Below are 21,819 nucleotides of genomic sequence, written 5' to 3'. Positions count from 1 at the left end.
GTAGAGAAACTTAGTAAATATAGTGATATCAATCAGATGGATAATTTTTACAAGTCTTGGAGAGAGTTCTGCCACCTCTCTGGTTAGCACAGCTGATCAATTGTAGTAAAAATCTTTCAACAATGTTATTAAATGCTGGGGTAAGCATCCTGAGCTCACAGAGAAGTCGTGACATTGAAAGAATGCTTCTGTGTGATCTTTAATCTCTACAAACTTAATACAGAGAAGCAGGGTTTAGAATGCCATTTTCTTTGGTGGATGGACAGTTTTCCAGCTGAAACCAGTACTTGTGCCATAAAACAAGACAGTGCATTCAGCCTTACTTTTCACCCTCTTCTTCCCCAGTGGGTGGCGAACAAATCAGTTCAATAGGACGAGGCCTCTGTGTGCTGCTGGGCATTTCATTGGAAGATACACAAAGAGAGCTGGAGCACATGTAAGTCACTTATTTCCTTTTGCCTTGAACTCTTTTATTTGTGCATTGATGATACTGAGTCACTGATAACCTGTTGGCTATTTCTGCAGCAAAATAGACACTCAAAAACAGTTTTAATGAAGAAAGATATACAGGTTAACTTTTATTAGAAGCTTCCAGGTTGCATACCCAAAGGTCTGCCCCCCGTAACCAGAAATGTTACAACTTCTATAACTTCTTTAGTAATTTACATATGAGATATTAACAACCAACCATCATTCTCATTTCCCTCTGTGCCCTACCCATGGGCGTCTTCAGGACAGCCCCCTGGAGATCTTCCAGGACCTTCTAGGCCGCCTTCTTAAATTTTGTCTTCTTGCTATCTACAGGTGGCTTCTCACAAACACCACAGCCTTGGCAGGGCATGAAAAAGCTTGTAATCTTGTGGAAAGAGTTTTAGTAACTGACTTTAGGATATGAGCGACTTGGAAGAGTCTTTGTAACTTACGTGGTTCTAAAATCTACAAAAAACACATTAAATCCTTAGGCATCAACCTATGCAGTAGCCAAACAAATTGGTTATTCCTATTAGGAAATTCTGGTTTGCTGGTTAGTTCCTCTTGAGATTTTACCTTGAATACAGGTTTCTTAGTTAGAGTTTTCTCTTATATTCCGTTGAGAAAAATCTGTTTCCATTTCCCGTCTCTGTTTTTTAACAAGAGCGGACTCAAAAAGAAAGAACCAACATGTTGGGTTTTTCTGGTCTCACTCTTTTAGATGTTTGTCCTTTTTACTGCATGAATTTACCCAGAAGAAATCCATCCTTCAAGGATGAGATTTTTCAGAAACTTCAAACTCTCATTTTATCTTGCACAGGAGAAGTTTTGTTCTTCCAAAAGTTGAGATAGTCTTGTCAGTTATTTGTCTGTAAACATTTATCCATTTTGGCAGCCTGGAGGACTGACTTTGCCCATCTGTTCCATGGCCACAGAATAGTGTGATTCAGCCATCAAACGTTTGCAAGCTCCAGGGGCTTCTTCTGTCTCCTTTGGTCTGATCAGTGCTCTAGGACTGACCTCGGTCCTTAAAAACGCAAAGAAGAAACAGATAGTGGAGTTGACTGATGTCAAGAAGAGGAAAGGCTCAAGCAGTGAAAAGAGAAGAATGTGAGAGAGGGTGAAAACAACCCTTGGCAGATATGGAAGAAAAAGTAGAGACTGAGGAGATGACCTAAATGTCACCAGAGATCTCACATAAACATGTGAAACTTGTAGAGAATTTCTGCAGAGCTGAAGAGGTTTTTATTCTGACGTGCTCAGAATAAATGGTTTAATTTACTGTTTGCCTCACTCAGTGTGTAACATTTGCTCTGTCATTTTTTCTCATCCCTACCTTGATGAATGTGGAGGAAGCTTCTGAATATTGCAAGCGGGTGATTTGTAGTGACAGTGCTCTCAGCACCAGGTTGTTGGGATGACTGATGCAGGAAGGGCAGGAAGCCAGCATGTGAGAAAAAGGAATGAAAGAAATCAGCTTAACTAGGCTTTTCAGGTCCTATTAAAAGAAACTTTAGTAGTCCTGTAAATGAAACAACAAACATCTGTAAGATCAAAACAGAGCAGTGATGATGATTTAAGCCTTCTGCTGGGGCCTTCCAGTGGATGCTTTTAACAATTCTTTTCATTCAGAAGTTAGTTCTGTTAGCTGTTGACACACACAAATTGGCAAGGATGGTTCCTATGACTGTACCTTAGTGATAGCAAATCCCTGAAGCTAGGCCATAACAAAGTCTCAGCTTTATCTAATACTAACTGCCTCACCTCTGGTGCCACATAAAATGCCTGGCTGATGACTGCTATTGAAATGCTTTGCACTTCATATGCACCCTTAATGCTGCAGAAGGGTGGAGAAGCTAGAAAAAGAAATGAAGGACAGGAGAGTCGCTTGCATGGAGTCCTGACACAGGACTGGGTTGTAAGTCTGCCTGCTTCTTTTCAGGATCATTTGTGAAGCTCCCCTTGATCTCTTGAGTTTTGAGCAGGTCAGTTCTGCCCTTTACCTCCAAAAATTGGGTCAAAAATTCAAACAAGTCCTTATCATCACTTCACTGCCACCTGCAGTTCTGCCCTGCTCCTTGCCTTCTTCTCATCCCAATGAAAACTGTTGTCATCTAGCTTGTGGGGCCTGATTTGAGGATAGCACTAGGAAGGGACAAAGCAGGAGGCATACATGTGAAGCATGATTGGAAACAACCATAATCTAGAATAATCTTATTTCATACTGAGTGTGATTTTTCCACTACAGGGGGAGGATTAAAATTCCCAAAGCTATTCACATGTTAAATAATGTTGTGACACATAAAATCAGATATTAGAGTCAGCTTTCTTAATTTCCTATGCCATCTCCATGTCACTCTGTGTACCCTTGTGTAGGTGTATAAGGGTTTTCTTGGTTATGTCTCTAATAATGTGACAAGATTCCCATGGCTTACTAATGAAGGTACAAAGGGATATCTTGTTACGTGGCGGAAGAATGAATATGTATCTGCCTTCCCTGTTATCTTATTCTTTATGATACCTGTTGATTCTGTATAGGACAATTTAAGAAATACCTTTCTCTCCCACTAGGGTCCGAAAGATCTTGAACTTGCGCGTATTTGAAGATGAAAGCGGGAAGCAGTGGTCCAAAAGTGTGATGGATAAACAGTATGAAGTGTTGTGTGTGAGCCAGTTTACCCTCCAGTGCATTCTGAAAGGAAACAAGCCTGACTACCACATGGCAATGCCCACAGAGCAGGCAGAGTGTTTTTATAACAACTTCCTAGAGCAGCTAAGAAAAGCCTACAAGCCAGAGCTTGTTAAAGGTAAGGACTGAAAGTTGGTGTTGTATATGTTCTTTCCTAATTGTTGCTATCTTTATCATGTGATTTTTTTCTTTCTTTCTTGCAAAGAAGCTGTCTTTATATGCTAGTAGCTGAGAGGATGTTATGATGCTTTCACTAGTATCCTGGCAGGGTGATCACTCCAGTCTTCCTCTAGTCAAGCCATTTCCTGGCATTCATCTGGAAGAGTAAAACATGTATTGTTACTGGCTGCACAGCATGAGCAATGACTGACAATGTAACCTAGAGAGGCTGCAGCCATAAGAACAAGCTCTGAGGTCAGGCTCCCTGAAAAGCTGGATGTTTTGTGCTGTATAGTTAGAGTAACCCAGGACAAGCATTTTTTCTGAGATGTATGTTAAGTCTGACTCAAGGGTGTCACCAGTGTATGATGGACAGTGTAGTTCCATCTGTCACTTTGCTTCTACATCCTGATAAATGGTAATGATGACAGTGGGAGATGTAATGTGTTATTTGAGAACACCATTTGATTTAGACTATGTTTTCTCAACTCTATGCCATGTATGCAAGAGTTTTCTCTTTACTGGAAATTGTGTGGTTTCCCTGGGCATTGTTGTTCTTAATCTTTTCTGTTTGCTTTTCTGACTGCTTTGTGTCCGTTTTCATATTTAGACTTGATTTTTTTGCTACACTTGACTAGAAGACAAACATCTAGAGAAGACTATTTTTAAATGGTGGCTGTTGATAGTTAATGGTTGGCCTTACTTTCCTTATGAGGAAAAAAGTGAAAAAAGAGACAGAAAACTGATAGCTGGGAAAGATTTAGAGGCTAATTTTTGTATTGACTCTAGATTAGGGTAATTATCCCAGTGCTTTCCAAGGAGGCACAGTGAAATGCACACATAAAATGTCCATCTTTTCTAGTAGGTTGATATGGTCTTCCAGTCAACATTTGTTCATGATAAGGAATGCATTTCTGATACTCCTTCCTTGCATCCCTTTTAGCTGGTAACCTAGAAAACTTCTAAATAATTCAGAGTATGTACTTCTTGAATCTTTATCTTTGATGAGTTGTGACTAAGTTAGGACCCATTCTTGTGTCTCTGAAACTGGTAACAAAACTTTTTGGGAAGTTGGTGAGAATAGGATTTGCTCTGGTAAGATTTATTGAGTTGACACATGTCCTGGGAAACTAAAAGCAAATATGGACTTTGTTCTTTCACTTAAATGAGGTGTGGAAGAATTGATATATCTGTATATTTACATCTCTGTCCTTGGGCTTGGGAAAATGCTCTGTTTCTGAATTACCTTCAATCAGTTTATAATTTGACAGCAGCTTTTTGAACTTCTCTCAGCGAGTAGCAGTTGTATACCTGAAATGAATAGCCACTGTTGATAAGTGCCCATATTTTGGCACTTGCTTGCCTGTGCTTTTTTGAAAAAGGGCTATAACATCTACATTTTTTTCCATGCTGAAAACATAGATTTGAAACCCAAGAGTGACTGCCTGTAGTATGTGTCAGGTAACACATGCATTTAAAACTGCTGACAGCACTGGAACTTCCTGTTAACTTAAGATTTTGCTTTTTTATTAAGCTGTACCAGTCTATGTTGTTTTGCATCGAAGTCTGTTATGCCTGTGTAAGGTCAAAGTTTCTGTTGTGCCAGTTGCTTTGCCAGTGGTTTTTTTTTGTTTGTTTGCTTGTTTTTTCTATTTATTTTTGTGCATGCAAAGTTTCTGAAGTTTGGCAGTTTCATGTGTCCTAAGTTTAAGGGAAACCAAAGTGTTTATCAAGACTAGAGGAGGGGACTCCTCCTCAATAACCACGTCACCCCTTACTAAATTTAAAAAAAAGAACTTTAATTAGAAAATGTATATAAGAAGGATAACTATTCTTAACTACTATTTCTGTAGATATAGATATAACTAGGAACAGACCAGAGCAAATTGCTCCCCCAGCATCAAATAAACAACCTCCCAAAACTGTAATTCCTCCTGGTGCAATTATATTTATGAACAGCAGGTGGCAGTGTCGCACCACGGCTGTCCGTGAGGTGAATTCTCAGTCTTTTCCCATGGAGGCAGAGACAAAGGTGTATGACTCATGTGGGGTAGGATGGAGCCTTTTCCATGGGGAAGAGCACTCTCTCCTTGTCCTTTGTTCAAAGAAGGAAATGCTGGAAGTTGAGGAGTGGTGGTAGTTCCCAGAAATCTCCTTGCAGCCAAAATTCGTCCCCAGGAAAGTTCGCAGCATATCCTGAGGCAACTGTGACCCTTCTCTCTCTCCTCTTTCTGAACCTCAGGGTGCCCAGAGATGGGGAAGGGAAGGTGAAGAGCAGAGCCAGAAGGAGCTCTCACCAGCCAGCAAACACTCACCGCAGCTGCCCAAAACGAAGTGAAGCCAGCACACAGGAAAAGCCTCTCACCCTCACAGGTGCTGGGGGTCTGTTTTCTCACCTCCGCCCCACCATTAAGTTGGAATCTAGAGTTATCAACCACTCTGTTGTTCTCGATCCTGGCACTTCAACTCCCAAAACCTTTGTGTTGATAGGGAGAGGAAAATTCCCTGAAGGACCCCTCCCCCCACCACCTTTCTTTGTTTGAACCTTTAACAATAGGTAGTAGCCCAAGTCCTGTGGTAGCATCAACAGAGTTTACAGTTTCCCTGAGCTGAAATACAATTTTGTGAATTGTAAAGCTTGATCTGTGATTCAACGTGGCATGCAAACATACTGAATTCTGCCCTGGAAACATTCTGATGAAATCAAAACCTGGCTTGCTGAGAGCTGTCCTGGAGGCTACTGGGTTACAAAGGGTAGGAGGAGGCCCCTGGGAAGGTGCACTGCTAAATGAGCTGCTGGACTGTTAAATAGGCTCTAGCTGCTATCTGCAAAATCTGTACTCATGTATTTCGCCTACATATACACAGGCACACACAGAGTTGTAATTACTGAGAGATTAGAGTTTGGTTATCTGGATTGCTTTAGTTGCTCGTCCCTTTGATTTTACAAATTATTTAATGCATTTTAGAGGAGTAATGTAATCATTGAAAATTAAATTTGTGTAGCTGAGGCAAAGATAGGTCAATAAATGTCTTGTATTGCCTAAGAGGCTTTTGTTTCATGGTTCCTATTTCTTTTCAGTTGATAATTTGGCTGTTGGATGTTGAGCTACTATGTGTTCCACTGTTGCAGATGCTGGCCAGGAAGCTCCTCTGTTATCTGGTTTATCTGGAGCTTACCAGCTAGGAGCTCAGAATGGGAAGTATTCTCCAAAGAGAAGTACAAACTATTCTTTCACACCCAGAGCAGTGGAACATTTGACAAACAAAATCTTGGAGAATGGTCAGAACCGTGGTTCCTAGTTTAACACAGTTTAACTTAAGACTGCAGATAGGCACCCACACCTAGGAAATAAAAGGTTGCATCAGCTAATATCAACATATTAGGCCTCCCAAGGCTTCTCCTTGAGTGTCAGGGCCTTTACTCTCTGTCTTAAATTTGGATTTAGTTTTCTGAGGCTAGTGAGGATTAGCATGGCAAAGAGTGTGAAATGTCACACTCCCTTAGTAGTAATATCTCAGTAAATATGAGAGGATTGTTCCACAAGGAGAGGTTTAGTTCAGATTAATGTTTGGTACAAGTTGAAAGGAGAATTATTATCCCTGATTAATTCCCTTTGTAATTATTGTCACTTCAGAATAAATGCTCTTATTCAGATCAAGAGTATTCACATGGTAATGATAATTCACATGATAATTCTACTTTCCAAGTAGACAAAGCTTAGAAGTAACTCCTGAATAAACTGAGTGTGAAGTTTTTAGATCATAAGGCTTGAGATATGTTAAAAATATTCTGAATGTAAATTACATCTTTTTTAAGTCTTTGCTGCTCCTTCAACTGTCATCAGGTGACTCAGAGGTGAGTTCGGAGGTGTGGCTTGCTCGTTAGCAGGAGATTGAGAAGGCTTTAAAACATCTCTAGGCAGCGTGAGCGACCTGGATCGTGGTGAACAGGAGCAGGCAAACAGGGGCGTGGCACGTCAGTGAGGACGTGGCACGGCAGTTCGCACAGGCAGGGTGAGCAGGCATAGCATAAGCCTAGGTATTTTTGCGGGCTTATTTTTTTTTTTTAACCTTTCCCCACAACTCAAGGCAGTCATGCCTTCCAAAAAAGTGAAAGCTGTTGCTCCTGTTACCAGTAGAGGGGTGTCAACACAGACAGAATCCTCTAAAAAGGATGCAGCCACTCAGGCCTCTGGCTGCATAGACTGTTTGAGCCTGGAACTGCTACCAGAGGACAGTGTGAGAAGCACCTGAATACAATGTGAGCAGGTGAACGATTTGCTGTGTCTGGTGGCAGAGCTAAAGGAAGAGGTGGAAAGGCTCAGAAGCATAAGGGACAGTGAAAGGGAAATTGACTGGTGGAGTCCCAGCCTTTCGACTCCTAAGGAAGCCCAGCAGGAGGTGGTGAAGCCCAACCCCTCCTGCCACCAGGCAGACAGAACGGACCATATGGATGGGGAAGAATGGAGACAGGTGCCTGGTCGTAAAGGCAAAAACACCCCCTCTCGACCCCTTTCACCTGCCAGGGTGCTCTTAAAAAACAGGTATATGTCCCTGGGCTCAGAAAGTCTAATGGAGGACAGTCTGAAGCTGTCTACATGGTCTTCTGGTTACCCCCAGTCTATTGGACGGGTTACAACTACAAATATGAGGAAAAAGAGAAGTGTTGTAATCGGTGACTCCCTTTTGAGGGGAACTGAGGGGCCTATATATTGACCAAGGGCGGTCCCATGGTGTAATGGTGAGCACTCTGGACTCTGGATCACAAGGTCGTGAGTTCGAGTCTCAGTGGAGACCGTATCGGGCAGTTAAATGCCTCCCTGCCATCCGATCCCGTCAGATCTCGGATGCTCAGCAGGGTCAGCCCTGGTTAGTACTGGGTGCTGTATTCAGTCCTGAGGACTTCACTGTCACTGTCCAAGCTTGCTCAGCCATGGCAGATGAACCTTGGGACTTAAACGGTGGGGCCAGTTCTGCGCACACTGTGCCTCACCTAAAAAATCCACTGTGCAGGCTCGAAGGCCACACCCACGTGGGGAGAGCCCTTCCTAAATCTTCGTTCGCGAAGTTTGGACATACATACATACATACATATATTGGCCAGACCCATCCCACAGGGAGGTTTGCTGCCTTCCCGGGGCCAGGGTGAGGGATATTACTAAAAGACTTCCTAAGCTTATTCAACCCTCAGACCATTACCCGCTCTTGGTTGTCCAGGCTGGAAGTGATGACATCAATTAAAGGGTTACCAGGGTAATTAACAAAGATTTTAATGCACTGACTCGATAACTTCATGGGACAGGAGCACAGGTAGTAATTGCCTCAGTTCCTGTGCTATCTGTGATGAATGAGGAGATAAATGGGGAGAGGTATAGGAAAGCCCAGCTTACCACTAGGAGGCTTAGGGGGTGGTGCTATCGTCAAAATTTTGGGTTTTTTGATCATGGGGCAAACTCCATGTTGCCTAGTCTCCTCAGACCAAGTGGGCTTCATTTCTCTAGGAAGGGCAAAAGAACTGTAGCCCATAAGTTGGCAGGGTTCTTTAGGAGGGCTTTAAACCAGGTTTGAAGGGGGAAGGGACGGCAACTGGGTTCTCCAGAGATAAGCCTAAGGGTGTAGAGCCTGAGTTGAGAGTAAAATCAGTGGCCCAGCTGAAGTGCATGTACACCAACGCACGCAATACAGGAAACAAGAGGAGCTGGAAGCCATCATGCAGCAGGAAAACTATGACATAGTTGCTGTCACAGAAATATGGTGGGATGACTCACACGACTGGAGTGCTGCTATGGGGGGCTACAAGCTCTTCAGAAAGGACAGGCAGGATAGGAGAGGTAGAGGGGTGGCTTTATATGTTAGAGAGTCTCTTGACTCTGTTGAACTTAAGGTCAGCAGTGACAAGGTTGAGTGCCTGTGGACCAAAATGAGGGGGAAGGCGAACAAGGCTGACATCCTTGTAGGTGTCTGTTACAGACCGCCCTACCAGGATGATGAAGGAGATGACTTATTCTAGAAGCAGCTGGCAGATGTCTCAGAATCTCCAGCCCTTGTTCTTGTGGGTGACTTTAACCTGCCAGATATCTTCTGGGAGCTTCATACTGCAGAGAAGAGGCAGTCTAGGAGGTTCCTGGAGTGTATAGAGGACAAATTCCTTCATCAACTGGTAAATGAGCCTACCAGGGGTAAGGCCCCACTAGAGCTACTGTTTAGAAACAGAGAGGGGCTGGTGGGAGATGTAGTGGTTGGAGGCCATCTGGGGCACAGCGACCATGAAATAATAGAATTTTCAATCCTCAGGGATGTAAGGAGAGCCACCATTAAAACCTCTACACTGGATTTCCGGAGGGCAGATTTTGGCCTATACAAAAGACTAATTCAGAGCATACCCTGGAAAATAACCCTTGAGAACAAGGGGGTCCAGGAGGGATGGACATGTTTCAAGCAGGAAATTTTGAATGCGCAGCAACAGGCTATACCAGTGTGCCGAAAGGCCAGCCGGAGGGGAAGACAGCCAGCTTGGTTAAATAGGGGGTTTCTGAAGGAAATCAGGGATAAAAAGAAAGTTTGCAGACTATAGAAAAATGGCTGGCTACTTATGAAGAATTTACGAAGAGCTAGGTCATGCAGGAAAAAAATTATGGAAAGAAAAGTGGAATTTGAAGTTAATTTCGCTAATTCTGTTAGGGATAACAAAAAGTCCTGCTATAAATACATTAATAACAAAAGGAGGGGCAAGGAAAACCTCCATTCTCTGTTGGACTTGGAGGGAAATATAGTTAACAAAGATGAGGAGAAGGCTGAGGTACTTAACACCTACTTTGCCTCAGTTTTTACCAGTAAGACAGGTGGCCCTCAAGAGAACTGGCCTCTGGAACTGGTAGACAGAGGGAGGGAGCTGAATAGCCTTCCTGTATTCCAGGAGGAAATAGTTAGTGACTTACTGAGCCAGCTGGATCCTCACGAGTGTATGGGACCAGACAGGATCCATGCCAGGGTGATGAGGGAGCTGGCAGAAGAGCTTGCCAAACTGCTCTCCATCATCTTCCAACAGTCCTGGCTCTCTGGGGAGGTCCCAGGTGATTGGAGGTTGGCCAATGTCACCCCAATCCACAAAAAGGGCTGCAAGCAGGACCCTGGCAACTATAGGCCTGTCAGCTTGACCTCAGTGCCTGGCAGGGTTATGGAGCCGATCATCCTGAGTGCAATCACACAGCACCTTCAAGATGGACAAGGGATTAGATCCAGCCAGCATGGATTTAGGAGGGGCAGGTCCTGTCTGACCAACCTGATCTCTTTTTACAATCAGGTGACCCACCTGGTGGATGAGGGGAAAGCTGTGGATGTGGTCTATCTGGACTTCAGCAAGGCCTTTGAAACTGTCTCCCATAATATACTCCTGGAAAAGCTGGGAGCCCATGGCTTGAACAAGTGTACCCTCTGCTGGATTAGGAGCTGGCTGGAGGGCCGGGCCCAGAGAGTGCTGGTGAACGGAGCTGCATCCAGCTGGCGACCGGTCACTAGTGGTGTTCCCCAGGGGTCTGTATTGGGTCCAGTCCTGTTTAACATCTTTATTGATGATTTAGATGAGGGGATTGAGTCCATCATAGCAAATTTGCTGATGAAACCAAGTTGGGAGGGAGTGTCGACCTGCTGGAAGGCAGGAGGGCTCTTCAGAGAGATCTGGATAGACTTGAGAGATGGACTGATTGCAATGGGATGAAGTTCAATAAGGCCAAGTGCCGGGTCCTGCCCTTTGGCCACAACAACCCCATGCAGCGCTACAGGCTGGGGTCAGAGTGGGTGGAAAGCTACCAGGCACAAAGGGACCTGGGGGTATGTTATGGCTTCACCTAGATGGGCCTAAATTTGGGCTCTGAAGTTCAGGCTGGGCTGAAGCTGTCAGCTGACTTGGGCTGGGCTGAGCTAACAGCTGACCTCTTCCAGCCAGTAATTTTGTATTCCATACCACATTATGACATCATCTCCAGAGAAGTAGGAACCAGTGTGGGAGTGGTTAAGGCAGTTGCGTCTCAGCCTTCCTCATGGGAGGACGCACGATGCTGTCCTGGGGGAATAGAGAGGACCAGGCCCACCACTGGCTCACAGGGTATCTCAGGAAAATAAAATGTGTTGTTCTGGGTCTCTCCTTTCTGCTTGAGTTTGTCTCCCTGGGGAATGAGTTTGTTTCTTAAGTAATGTGTTCATTAAGAAGTGGGGAATTTGTTGTTGCAGACTTGTGTGAGTGTATATTTGTACTCTCTTCTAATAGTCTCTTCCTTTCTGTAAAAATATGTGTAGTTTTAGTATAAACGTGGTTTGAAGTGTTTCTTTCCTTTCCCCTCTCTTTTCCTCCCTTTCCTTGGTGTTAGGAGGGAGGCTTTTCTCTCTGTACTTGGGGGGGTTGGCAGTTGCTTATCTCAAACCAAAACAGGGTACTAATTGACAGGAAGCTTAACATGAGCCAACAGTGTACCCAGGTGGCCAAGAAGGCCAATAGGATCCTGTCCTTTATCAAAAAAAGCGTGGCCAGCAGGACCAGGGAAGTGATCCTTCCCCTGTACTCTGCGTTGGTGAGGCCACACCTTGAGTATTGTGTTCAGTTCTGGGCCCCTCAGTTCAGAAAGGATATTGAGGTGCTGGAGCGGGTCTAGAGAAGAACATCAAGGCTGGTGAAGGGACTGGAGCATAAGTCCTATGGGGAGAGGCTGAGGGATCTGGGATTGTTTAGCCTGGAGAAGAGGAGGCTCGGAGGTGACCTCATCACTGTCTATAACTACCTGAAGGGAAGTTCTAGCCAAGTGGGGGTTGGTCTCTTCTCCCAGGCACTCAGCAATAGGACAAGGGGGCACGGGCTTAAGGTCTGCCAGGGGAAGTTTAATTTGGATATTTGGAAAAAATTCTTTGCAGAGAGAGTAATCAGGCATTGGAATGGGTTGCCCAGAGAGATGGTGGATTCACCATCCCTGGAGATTTTTAAACTGAGATTGGATGTGGCACTGAGTGCCATAATCTAGTAAATGGACTGGAGTTGGACCAAGGGTTGGACTTGATGATCTTGGAGGTCTTTTCCAACCCAATCGATTCTATGATTCTGTGATTCTATCTAGGATGTGGCCTCTCTGACCCACTTCAGGTAAAGCTCTTTACCTCTGAGAGAGGTATGCATGCTGGAAACAAGGAAATTGAAGAGATGGATGTCCAGCAGAATAAACTTGACACTTCCATTATACTTCTAGGATCCTGTTTTATTGTAGTAGATGTTGCAAGTTGAATTTGTCAGTCAAAAAGTCTTAAAGTAGGGAGAGATTTATTACAATGAAGAGCATTATGGTATAAAAAGGATGAAAAGAAATGGTATTTAAGAGTATGGTGCGTACTGTCTCCCTTGGACAGTTCAGCATCATGTGATAAATTTACCCAAAGCTGCTGGGGTAACAAGCAACATCCAAGAAGGATGGATTCTTTCTCCTCCTATCCTGAATGAAAAGTGAAAATCAATCTGAACTCTTGGGATGGAGAGATGGAAGAGATGATGTCTTCAGTTTCTTAGCAGTGCTGCACAGAAGACAGATTTGTTGGCCTTGGAGTTTTATTCAAGGGTAGAGCAATAAATACCGTTGCAGCCTGTCTGCCTGAGCAGTGCGGAAGTGCTGTGTTCCCCGCATGTGGTCTTTGCTGAATGCAAAATGCAATGTTTCCACAAATGTCAGTCTGATTTAAGGGAGTTAGGCTGTCTCTCAACTTATGTCTCAGGAAACAAATAAGAGATACCTCCTCTGAAAGGTTATATGAATTGCCACATACTGATGCAACAGTAGACACTGGGAGAAGGCAAGGAATGCAGGAGCATGTCTTTGAAGCAGACAGCCAACACTGGGGGATATTCTGCTGAAGAAGCATCTCTTCCTAAAGAGGAATTAGACAGAAGAAGAAATGTTGAAACTAGATTTTATCTTTGCCTTGTTCTTTCAGGCAAGGTCAAACCCTAAAGCTGCAGTGAAAAAAGCTGTGTTAGAGTGAGGTCACTTGAAAAGAACGGTGGAAATCAAGAGACCCCTAGAACCTGATTTTGTTTTATAAGAGAGCTGCCAGACTAGAAATCCAGAAGCATCTCATGAGGAAAGCAAGTGTACAGAAACTATGGTCCCTGAAACTACAGTACATATCAATTTGTCATAAGGGAAGGTGGCAGCTCTTTCTGCAATCATCACATTTGCCCTGTATTTGAGAGCTTGAAGATGAGAGTTTATGGTGGTCCACAAGACACTGTGGATTGAAATCAATAAAGGAATTTTGGAATGTGTGGAGAAATTCTCCCTCAGTTGCCTTTTTAAATCTTTTTAGGGAATGAGATTGCTGAGACTGAAACCTGCATTGCCTCTCATATTTTTGTGGTTGGAAGCAACTGAGACCCTGTAAAGCCTTAGACTTCGCTCACTGAGTTTCTTAAAGGGACTTAGTTTTCTTTTTATACCCTGAGGCAGGCACAAGAAAGAAATGCAACAGCATTCTCAGGAGGTTAAACTAAAAGCTTTTACTGGCAAACTTTAGAAAATAAGGGATCTTGGCAAAGTTTAAAGGCAACATTCAATCAAAATAAAGCAATTCACAATACTTTGACTTAGCAAACTAACCCATCCAACTTTAAGTTACCCAGATTTTGAGAAGAGGGAATTAGGAGGAGAGAAAGAGAGACAGAAATGTGTAGCTACTGCCTTGCTTCCTGCATGGTCTTAGCTGCTATAGATCCAAGACCATAATGACACAACACATGCATGCCTCCTGTTACTGCATTTATCTGCTTTGGTCTCCTGCAGTGTGGAGCATTGCTTCCAGTGTGCCAGTGACTGATAGCCACTCCAGGGTGGTCCTAGAAGCTCTAGGCAGGTGTGGTGTGTGGAGCAGTGCACACCATCCCACCTTGGCAGAATTTGCCTTCCCTCCACCCTTTAGTTGTTTTGAGGTAGTAATCATTTTTCTAGTCCCTTACAGATCCTTCTTGTCTTTGAGAAAGGTCTGGAAGAAACAGGCTATGGAGGAGGGCAGCATTAACAAATATTAATGTGCTATGTAGTGTTTCCATTAGTTCTAAATCTTAAACTTTCTAAGCTGTTGTGCTGGTTTAAAGGCAAACCAGCAGAAGAAATGAACCAGGCTCAAGAGAGATTATAAGTCAGAGTTACAATTTAATAAAAATATTACAATAAATGCAATGACACAAAGAGAAATTGATTTTAACCCACAAACCCCAGAAGTATAACCCAGCACCCTGGGGCACAAACAAAGCCCCTGTGCTGAGACCCATGTGGTTCCCCTGAGGCCAAAGTAAAAGGAAGGGGGAAAACCTGTTGGTGCAGATGACGGTTGCAGTCCTGTTGAGGTTCTGGTCCTCCTCTGGATCCTACAAGTGGTCCCCAAGGTCTTTAAAGTCCAAGATTATATACCATCAGGTCCAGGTGGGAACGCCCAGTACCTCCCCCAGGGTGGGGAGTTCCACGATGGGTGATCTAACTCTGTGAGTCATGGGGTATTTTTGGAATTGTTGCTGGGCCATTAGTAGACATGCCCCCCTCAGGCTGGGTGTGAATGTGCTAACGACTTCCTGGAGGGGAGTTATCACAGCTACTATCTCACAGGCTTCATTAACACCTGCTTACATCCTGAGGGGTTGGGTGTGCCCTGCGCAGCTGCTACAAATGGTCGCTTGTTAACAGTTCATGGGAAATGAATAGAGGGTGTGGAATACATAGCTTTGGTTCCACGTACACAGTGATAAACTGGTCTCACCTGCTGAACTAGGACAGCTGTGATTCACCTTGACCTCTTGATGTGGGTGACCTTGGGTCAAAAGACTGGAAGTTTAAGTATGAGGAGAATGGGAGGGAGCTGTTACAGAAAGATGCTCATTGACAGTGATTCTGGTGCTAAAACAAGACGGAAAATAATTGTGATGTGGGAGTGCTTTGAGTGTTCTTGTAATGGTATTTGACCACTCTTATCAGCCTTTGAAAAAAGAGGTCTCTGAAGTTTACTCTTTTTGAGGTTCATACATGTATGGGGTAGTATTTTTTGTTTATTATTTTGTTAAAGTGAGATAACATTAGTTTTGATTGGGTTTTGTGATCAGGGTATTGGTGCATCTCTTTCTATATATGGTGTAAATATAACAACAACCCTTCTATGAGCTGCAGCTCAAGCAGGGCCTGCTTGATCTTCCTAAAGAAGCATTATAAGTGCTTTCTAAGCATGTCAGTAGATCTTTTCCTCATGATCTGCGTGAAAGTGTAGAGCCTTGTTTTATTGTGCTGGTCAAATGCAGAAATGGCATGTTTCTGTGCAGGGAACAGTTCTGTGAGACTGCTGTGCTATAGCTGATATTTGGTCTCTAACAGACTCTTCCACATTATGGTAGCTGGAACTTGGGTGTGCAGATATAGCTAACCAAAATGAATCATCCTTCAAGCTTTTATTTCTCAACTGAGTAACATTTGTAGGTGTTTCTGAAAATGTGTGTTTGCATGATTCACCAGAGAAACCATAAACTACAGGTTTAGGGAAAACTACCTCGGTTTTCATTGCAGGCTCTCATCTGTCATGGGTGGCAAAGGGTTTAAAAGCTGTACTGGAAAATTATAATCACAACTTTTTGGATTGCTCTGACATATTTTCTCAGTGGGATCCCTTACATGTTCCAAGTTGCTGCAACAGATTTTTTTCAATTTTTTTTGTTTGCTTTGTAATACTTCAATCTCATAAATTTTCTGTTATTTTCTGTAATTATTTGGTAACTCACTTCCTTTTTTTCCTTCTGTACCATTAGCTAACATTCAGAACACACCGATCCTTTCCTGAACTACTGACAGATTCATGATCTCTGTTTACCTGATTTACCCAATCAAGTCATCTGCTCTTTGTTAGAGCAGTAACTGTTATGTGCCAGTAGCTTCTGATGTGCCTTTCTTTGATGCCACCACAACAGCAGTTGTCCTCTCCCTTCAGAGGAAACTGTCCCCACAGTAGAGTCAAGTCAGAAGAGGTTTTCATTGTTGCTGTATTAGTTCTTTATGTGATGGAAAATTGGTCTGCGCACACAGACAAAGAAGCACAGAGGCAAGTAAGGGCATGCAAGTTCTGGACTCAGAGAACTGCACCTCCTAGGCCTGTCCTGGGGAACCTCAGTCCTGTGGTCCAGGTGTTGCCCATTCTGAGTCAGTGGGAGTGGTTGCCCTTTTGGCCTGAGGGCATCACTGTTTGGAGACAGAGGACACACATTGGAGTGTGGAATTTCAGGGCAGCACAAGACTTATTGTGGGATGTTTAGGTGAGGAGGCAAAGGCAAAAAAAGAGGTGATCTAGGTGTCTTCAGGAGGAACGAGCATGGGAAAGTAAAGGGATATGGGTGTAAAAAGGTCCAGCCACATGTAAGAAAAGACTGATTAGTGTGCTTGTGGCCATGCCCTGCTCCTGATCAGTACAATCTGCCTTGTCTTCTTACTAAAGTCCATTTCTAACTATTTTGAGGAACCCACTGTTATGCATGTTTGTTACTTGGGGGTCTGAGTGCAGCAACCATGGTCCAAGGCCTGTGTCTGTGAGTGAGGGTGATTGAGCAAATACACAGCAGGATGAGCTGGTGAGGAGCTGTGGTGACCAGAGCTGAATCTGGGTGTGTGTCTCTGATGGTGAGACCACAGGAGAAATTGGCTCCCAGAGGGACTGGAGGAGTCCTGGCCAGCTGCAGGAGAGACTGTGGGGCTCTATGGGTGAGAACTCTGTGTGTGAGCAAACTGGAGAGATGTGTGTGTGCATGTGTGTGGGAGGTCTGTACCAGGAGCTGGAGAAGAGCTGCAGGCCTCTAAAGCTTATTATCTCCAGGTGCCAGTGTCTGGGAAAGCCAGGATCCGTGGTCAAAAACTGGGCAGACCCAGCTGCTGGACAAATCCAGACTATGTACGTGCATGTTTCCCACTAATGAACTCTCATCTTGATCAGCCAGTGAGAGGTTTAGGGTGAGGCTGTATGTGCTGTTGTTGTTCGTGTGTGTGTTGAGTGTGTCTGTGTCGGTATCAGTGCAGTTGGCTGTATGTGTGTGTATAGCATGTATGTGTGTCTACTTGGAATACATACTGAACCTTGCTACTGTTTGAACCTAGGGATGTGCAGCTGTGGCAGCCAGCCTCTGTCAGGTTTCTAGGTTCAACACCCGTAACATTTCTCATCCGTGTGAGACATTGAAGATCAGTTTGATCAAAGGAGCCTGTGACAATTAATTGGGACACGGGACATGTGTTGTTTTCTTCCATGTCTTCTGTGGGGCAGAAAACATCTGAGGAGAGCAGCTGGTAAAATTATGCAGTAAATCACATACCTTTTAATAGAATAAATGCCTCAAGTCATGCTCTTGCCCCCTTCCCATCAGCATTTATGTTCCTATGACTCTTCAGTGATCAGCCCAGGAACGTTTTCCTTGTCTGCTGAAATACTGGCAGCAGACTCTTGTGCAGTGCTGTGATTTTTTGCTTTGCCCGTGCTTGTATCTCTAGTCATAGGGTGACATGTGGCATACAATCTTTGGAGAAGCAATTTAGTGCTAGATTGGTTGTGATACAGCCCATATGTGTTGGACAGGCCTGAACATGCCTTTTCTTTTTCCTTTTAAGCAAATACCAGACTTCTACCTGACTTACAAGATGTGACAGGGAAAGACTGGAAACTCTTTGAGAGCCCTTTGTCTCCAGTAACATGTCTGTGAAAAGTCAGGATAGCTTGGTTTGACCTCTCTTCAGTCAGGGACATCACATGTTGCTGTGGAAAGCTGCTGTGTAGTTACACAAAATCTCATGTAGCTATTCCCAGTGGTGGTTGCTCCACTGAAATTTGAGCCCATGGCTTTTGGCATGTTCTTGTTCACTGTCTAAGGTGGTACTGGAAGTAGTTTTGGTTGTGTTGCTGAACTGATTTCAGGCCTGCCTTCCTAGTAAGTGAGACTGCTCCAATCTTTGGATAAGTGCTGTCTGTTTGCTATAGTACACTTTTTTCTCTTCCATGTGTTTGTATTGATTTGGGAGCATCTCTTCTTGCTGCTGTCCCTCCAGGAAAGTCTATAAAGCCAGTTTGGGTGTGCAGGACAGTGGAAGAGAATATGTGGTAGTGAGCCAAGTGTGCTCAGCCAGGGGTGGGTTGAGTTTGAGTAGAGAGCTGGACTAGAAAACATGGAGCAAGGAAATTTGTACAAAGAAAAATGAGATGTGAGAAGGCAGCATACAAAGGGATGGCTTTTCTAGACTATACAAGATAAAAACATCATGGCTCTGTTGTGATAGAAGCTTCTCAAATGCTTGCCAAGAATCTGGTCTGTGCCTCAGCTGGTACGCTAATAGATGCCATTGATGACAAATGACACAGACGTTTGTGATTTCAGAATTGTATTTCTTTGAATTATGCAAGGTTGAAGGAGTAGGCAGTGTCCTTTTTTCCCCTTTTTTTTAACCAAACTCTCTCAAAGAACAACCTAGGTGGCAGGCAGCAATGTAGAAATGGCTGTAGCAGGCTAGGACTGAGCTGCACATCAGTGTTCCCCTCTCTAGAGTATTCTATGTCAAATACTTCAGAACAGACTTCAGGTCTTTTTATCTTTTGCCTGTGTATAAAGTTTCTTCAAAACATCAACTGTTTAGTTAGACTGCATCCCTAGGCTTAGCTGTTACATCCTTTAAAATTTCATCTGCTGCCTGTGAGAACTATATTGCCTATCCTGAACCTTGATTATCTGTAGACTTGGTTTGTTTTGTTCAATGATTCTGTATTTAGCTGTGTATGTATCATCTCTGAATGTCAGACTGCGTGACTAGGTGCACACGTACACTGTTTTTTTTCTGAGTAGCTTTCTGCACTTCGTTGGTTGGCTGCCCTTTCATGTATTTTTATATTTTTGGTAGCACATTTGGTGAAGAGTTTGCTATGTTTTATCCTTCCAAGAGCTCTCAGCACTACTTGTCTCTTCCCTTTTCAGATGGCAAGTTTGGTGCCTACATGCAGGTACACATCCAGAACGATGGTCCTGTAACAATAGAACTGGAGTCCCCAGCTGCCACTGTTGACCTTAAACAGGTAAGTGACCCAGAAGGTCTGTCTGGAAAGGATGGTGTATATCTTCTGCTATACATGCTATAGCATTCTTGTTATGAAGCAGTATAGCTTTCCTCAGGGACAAGGACTTCGTCCTTCCTGTGCAGCCTCTGAAAAATCAAATAATTGCATTGTTTTCTTCAGTTCCCTGGTCTGTTGATAGCTGCCTCCTGTTCTGGTAAAGGCTGTGCATGTGTAATACAAAAAAGCTTTTTACAGTGTATTCCTCCTCATCATTAAAGCTGCTGGTCAATTCTGACTCATTAATGATGTTTTTGTAGTGTCTAGACCACCCTCCCTCTCACCTGCTTTTAGTGAAGTTTCTTGCCACGTAGGAACTTTTGCATGTGGGGGTGACTGGATGGAACTGGAGAGATGCCTCTTTGCTGGAAACAAGGGAACAGAAAATTTAAGTCCTGAATTTAAGTCTGGAGTGGAGAGTAGAGTTAGCTCTTCTGAGGAACAGCACAAGTTATGCTGAAAACCAAATGCAGTGGTGAGGTTTTCTCATCTTCTAAACACAACAGTGACTGTTTCAGACTGAAAGAGAAGAGGGAGGGATTGTTATTATCATTTGTGCCTCAGCAAGGCCACACCAATCTTACTTGTATAATGTTTCACTTAATCTTCTTAAAATTGTTACTACAGTTTATAAGAAGAGCATGAGGGAAGAACTAGGAAACTCATCATGGCTAGGCTTCGTGAACGAAGATTTGGGAAGGGCACTACCCACGCTTGCTGCAAGCGTGCTGGTGGCTAAAAAGGCCAATGCGGGACAGGCAAGTCCGGTCACAAAAGGCACAGCGGAAAGTCTCCTTAGGCAATATTGGTGAGGGATGGTTCTTTCTGCAATGTCCTTTCTCCTCAAGACTGATTCTGCATGCATTCTCAAATGAAGCAGCAGCGTCGTGTATTCTGTGTCTCCCTGAATCCTGACTGGAGGCCAGAGTGGACCATTGATGGTAGTCAATATGGTCAAGGCTGAGGTATTGTTTCAGAGAGTCCTTGTATTCCTTGTATCTTCTCTTTGGGGCTCCTCTCTTCTGGCAGCTGGTGACGAGTTCACCATAGAGCACAATCTTAGGGAGGCGGTGATCCTCCATCCTGGAGATGTGCCCTGCCTAGCACAGCTTCTGATCTCATCAGCATGGCCTCAATACTGGTGACCCCTGCCTGTTCAAGAACAGACACATTAGTCACAGAATCAGTCCAGTGGATGTTTAGGATTGTATGGAGGCAGCGCTGATGGAAGCGTTCAGGAGTAGCCTGTGGTGGTGGTAGATCACCCATGATTCAGACCTATATAAAAGAGTAGACAGTGCAATGGCTCTGTAGACACTGATCTTTGTACTTTTCTTCAGGTGTTTATTGGACCAGACTCTTTTATGGAGTTTTCCAAAGGCTCTGTATGCCTTTGCTAGCCTGTTGTCTATCTCTGTCAATCTTAGCATCCAAGGAAATGATGCATCCCAGATAGGTGAACTACTAGACTGACTTAAGCTTTGATTTGCCTACAGTGATGTGGGGATGATGGAAGACTTGGTGAGGTACAGGTTGGTAGAGAACTTCTGTCTTCTGCAAGATGGCTTCCAGCCCAAAAACCTCAGTAGCCTCTGCAAAGCAGGATGTTAAGCACTGCAGAGCAGCTTCTGTGTGAGCAATGAGGGCGGCATCATCAGCAAAAAGCAGCTCACGGACAAGGTGATTCAGGGTCTTGGTGTGGGCCTTTAGTTGCCTTAGGTTGAATAGGCTTCCATTGGTACGATATCGGATGTAGATACTGTTTTCTTCATCGAGGTCTGCTGTGGCTCTTTGGAGCATCATGCTGGAGAAGATTGTGAATAGAGTTGGTGCAAGAACGCAACCTTGTTTCACACCATTGGTTATTGGAAAGGGCTCAGAGAGTGCATCGCTATATCTGACTTGTCCACGCTGATCCTCATGTAGCAGGATGATCATTTTGAGGAATCTGGGGGGGACATCCTAAGTGTTCCAAGATCTGCCACAGGCCTCTTCTGCTCACAGTATCAAAAGCTTTGGTGAGGTCAATGAAAGTTACATAGAGTCCTTTGTTCTGTTCCCTACACTTCTCTTACAGTTGTCTGAGAACAAAAATCATGTCTGTTGTACTCATATTGCCTCTGAAACCACACTGGCTTACAGGTAGAAGATTTCTGCAATAGTGGGTACTAATCTGTTCAGTAATATTCTTGCAAGGATTTTACCAGCAATGGAGAGCAAAGTAATACCTCTGTAATTTGAGCAGTCTGATTTTTCTCCTTTCTTCTTATACAGGGGGATGATGACTGCAGCATGGATCTGGTGGTAGTTCCCCTTGTTCCCAGCAACGCACAACAAGCTTGTGAAATTTA

At 43.9% G+C, this 21,819-nt stretch overlaps 1 protein-coding gene across 2 annotated transcripts in view; it reads left to right on the top strand.

Moving 5' to 3' along the window:
* DTD1 (D-aminoacyl-tRNA deacylase 1) overlaps positions 1-21,819 on the top strand; it is a 36,542-nt gene that overhangs the window by 2,075 nt on the left and 12,648 nt on the right. For both annotated transcript variants that reach the window (XM_071548069.1, XM_071548068.1), the window contains exons 2-4: positions 346-436; positions 3,043-3,278; positions 19,332-19,429. In XM_071548069.1, coding sequence (XP_071404170.1) covers positions 346-436; positions 3,043-3,278; positions 19,332-19,429 — 425 coding nt within the window. The remainder of the gene's footprint in view (positions 1-345; positions 437-3,042; positions 3,279-19,331; positions 19,430-21,819) is intronic.

The sequence above is a fragment of the Pithys albifrons genome, chromosome 2 (genome assembly GCF_047495875.1).
Source record: "Pithys albifrons albifrons isolate INPA30051 chromosome 2, PitAlb_v1, whole genome shotgun sequence".
NCBI lineage: Eukaryota > Metazoa > Chordata > Aves > Passeriformes > Thamnophilidae > Pithys > Pithys albifrons.
The sequence above is the reverse complement of the archived record's forward strand: the minus strand, read 5'-3'. Positions and strand labels throughout refer to the sequence as shown.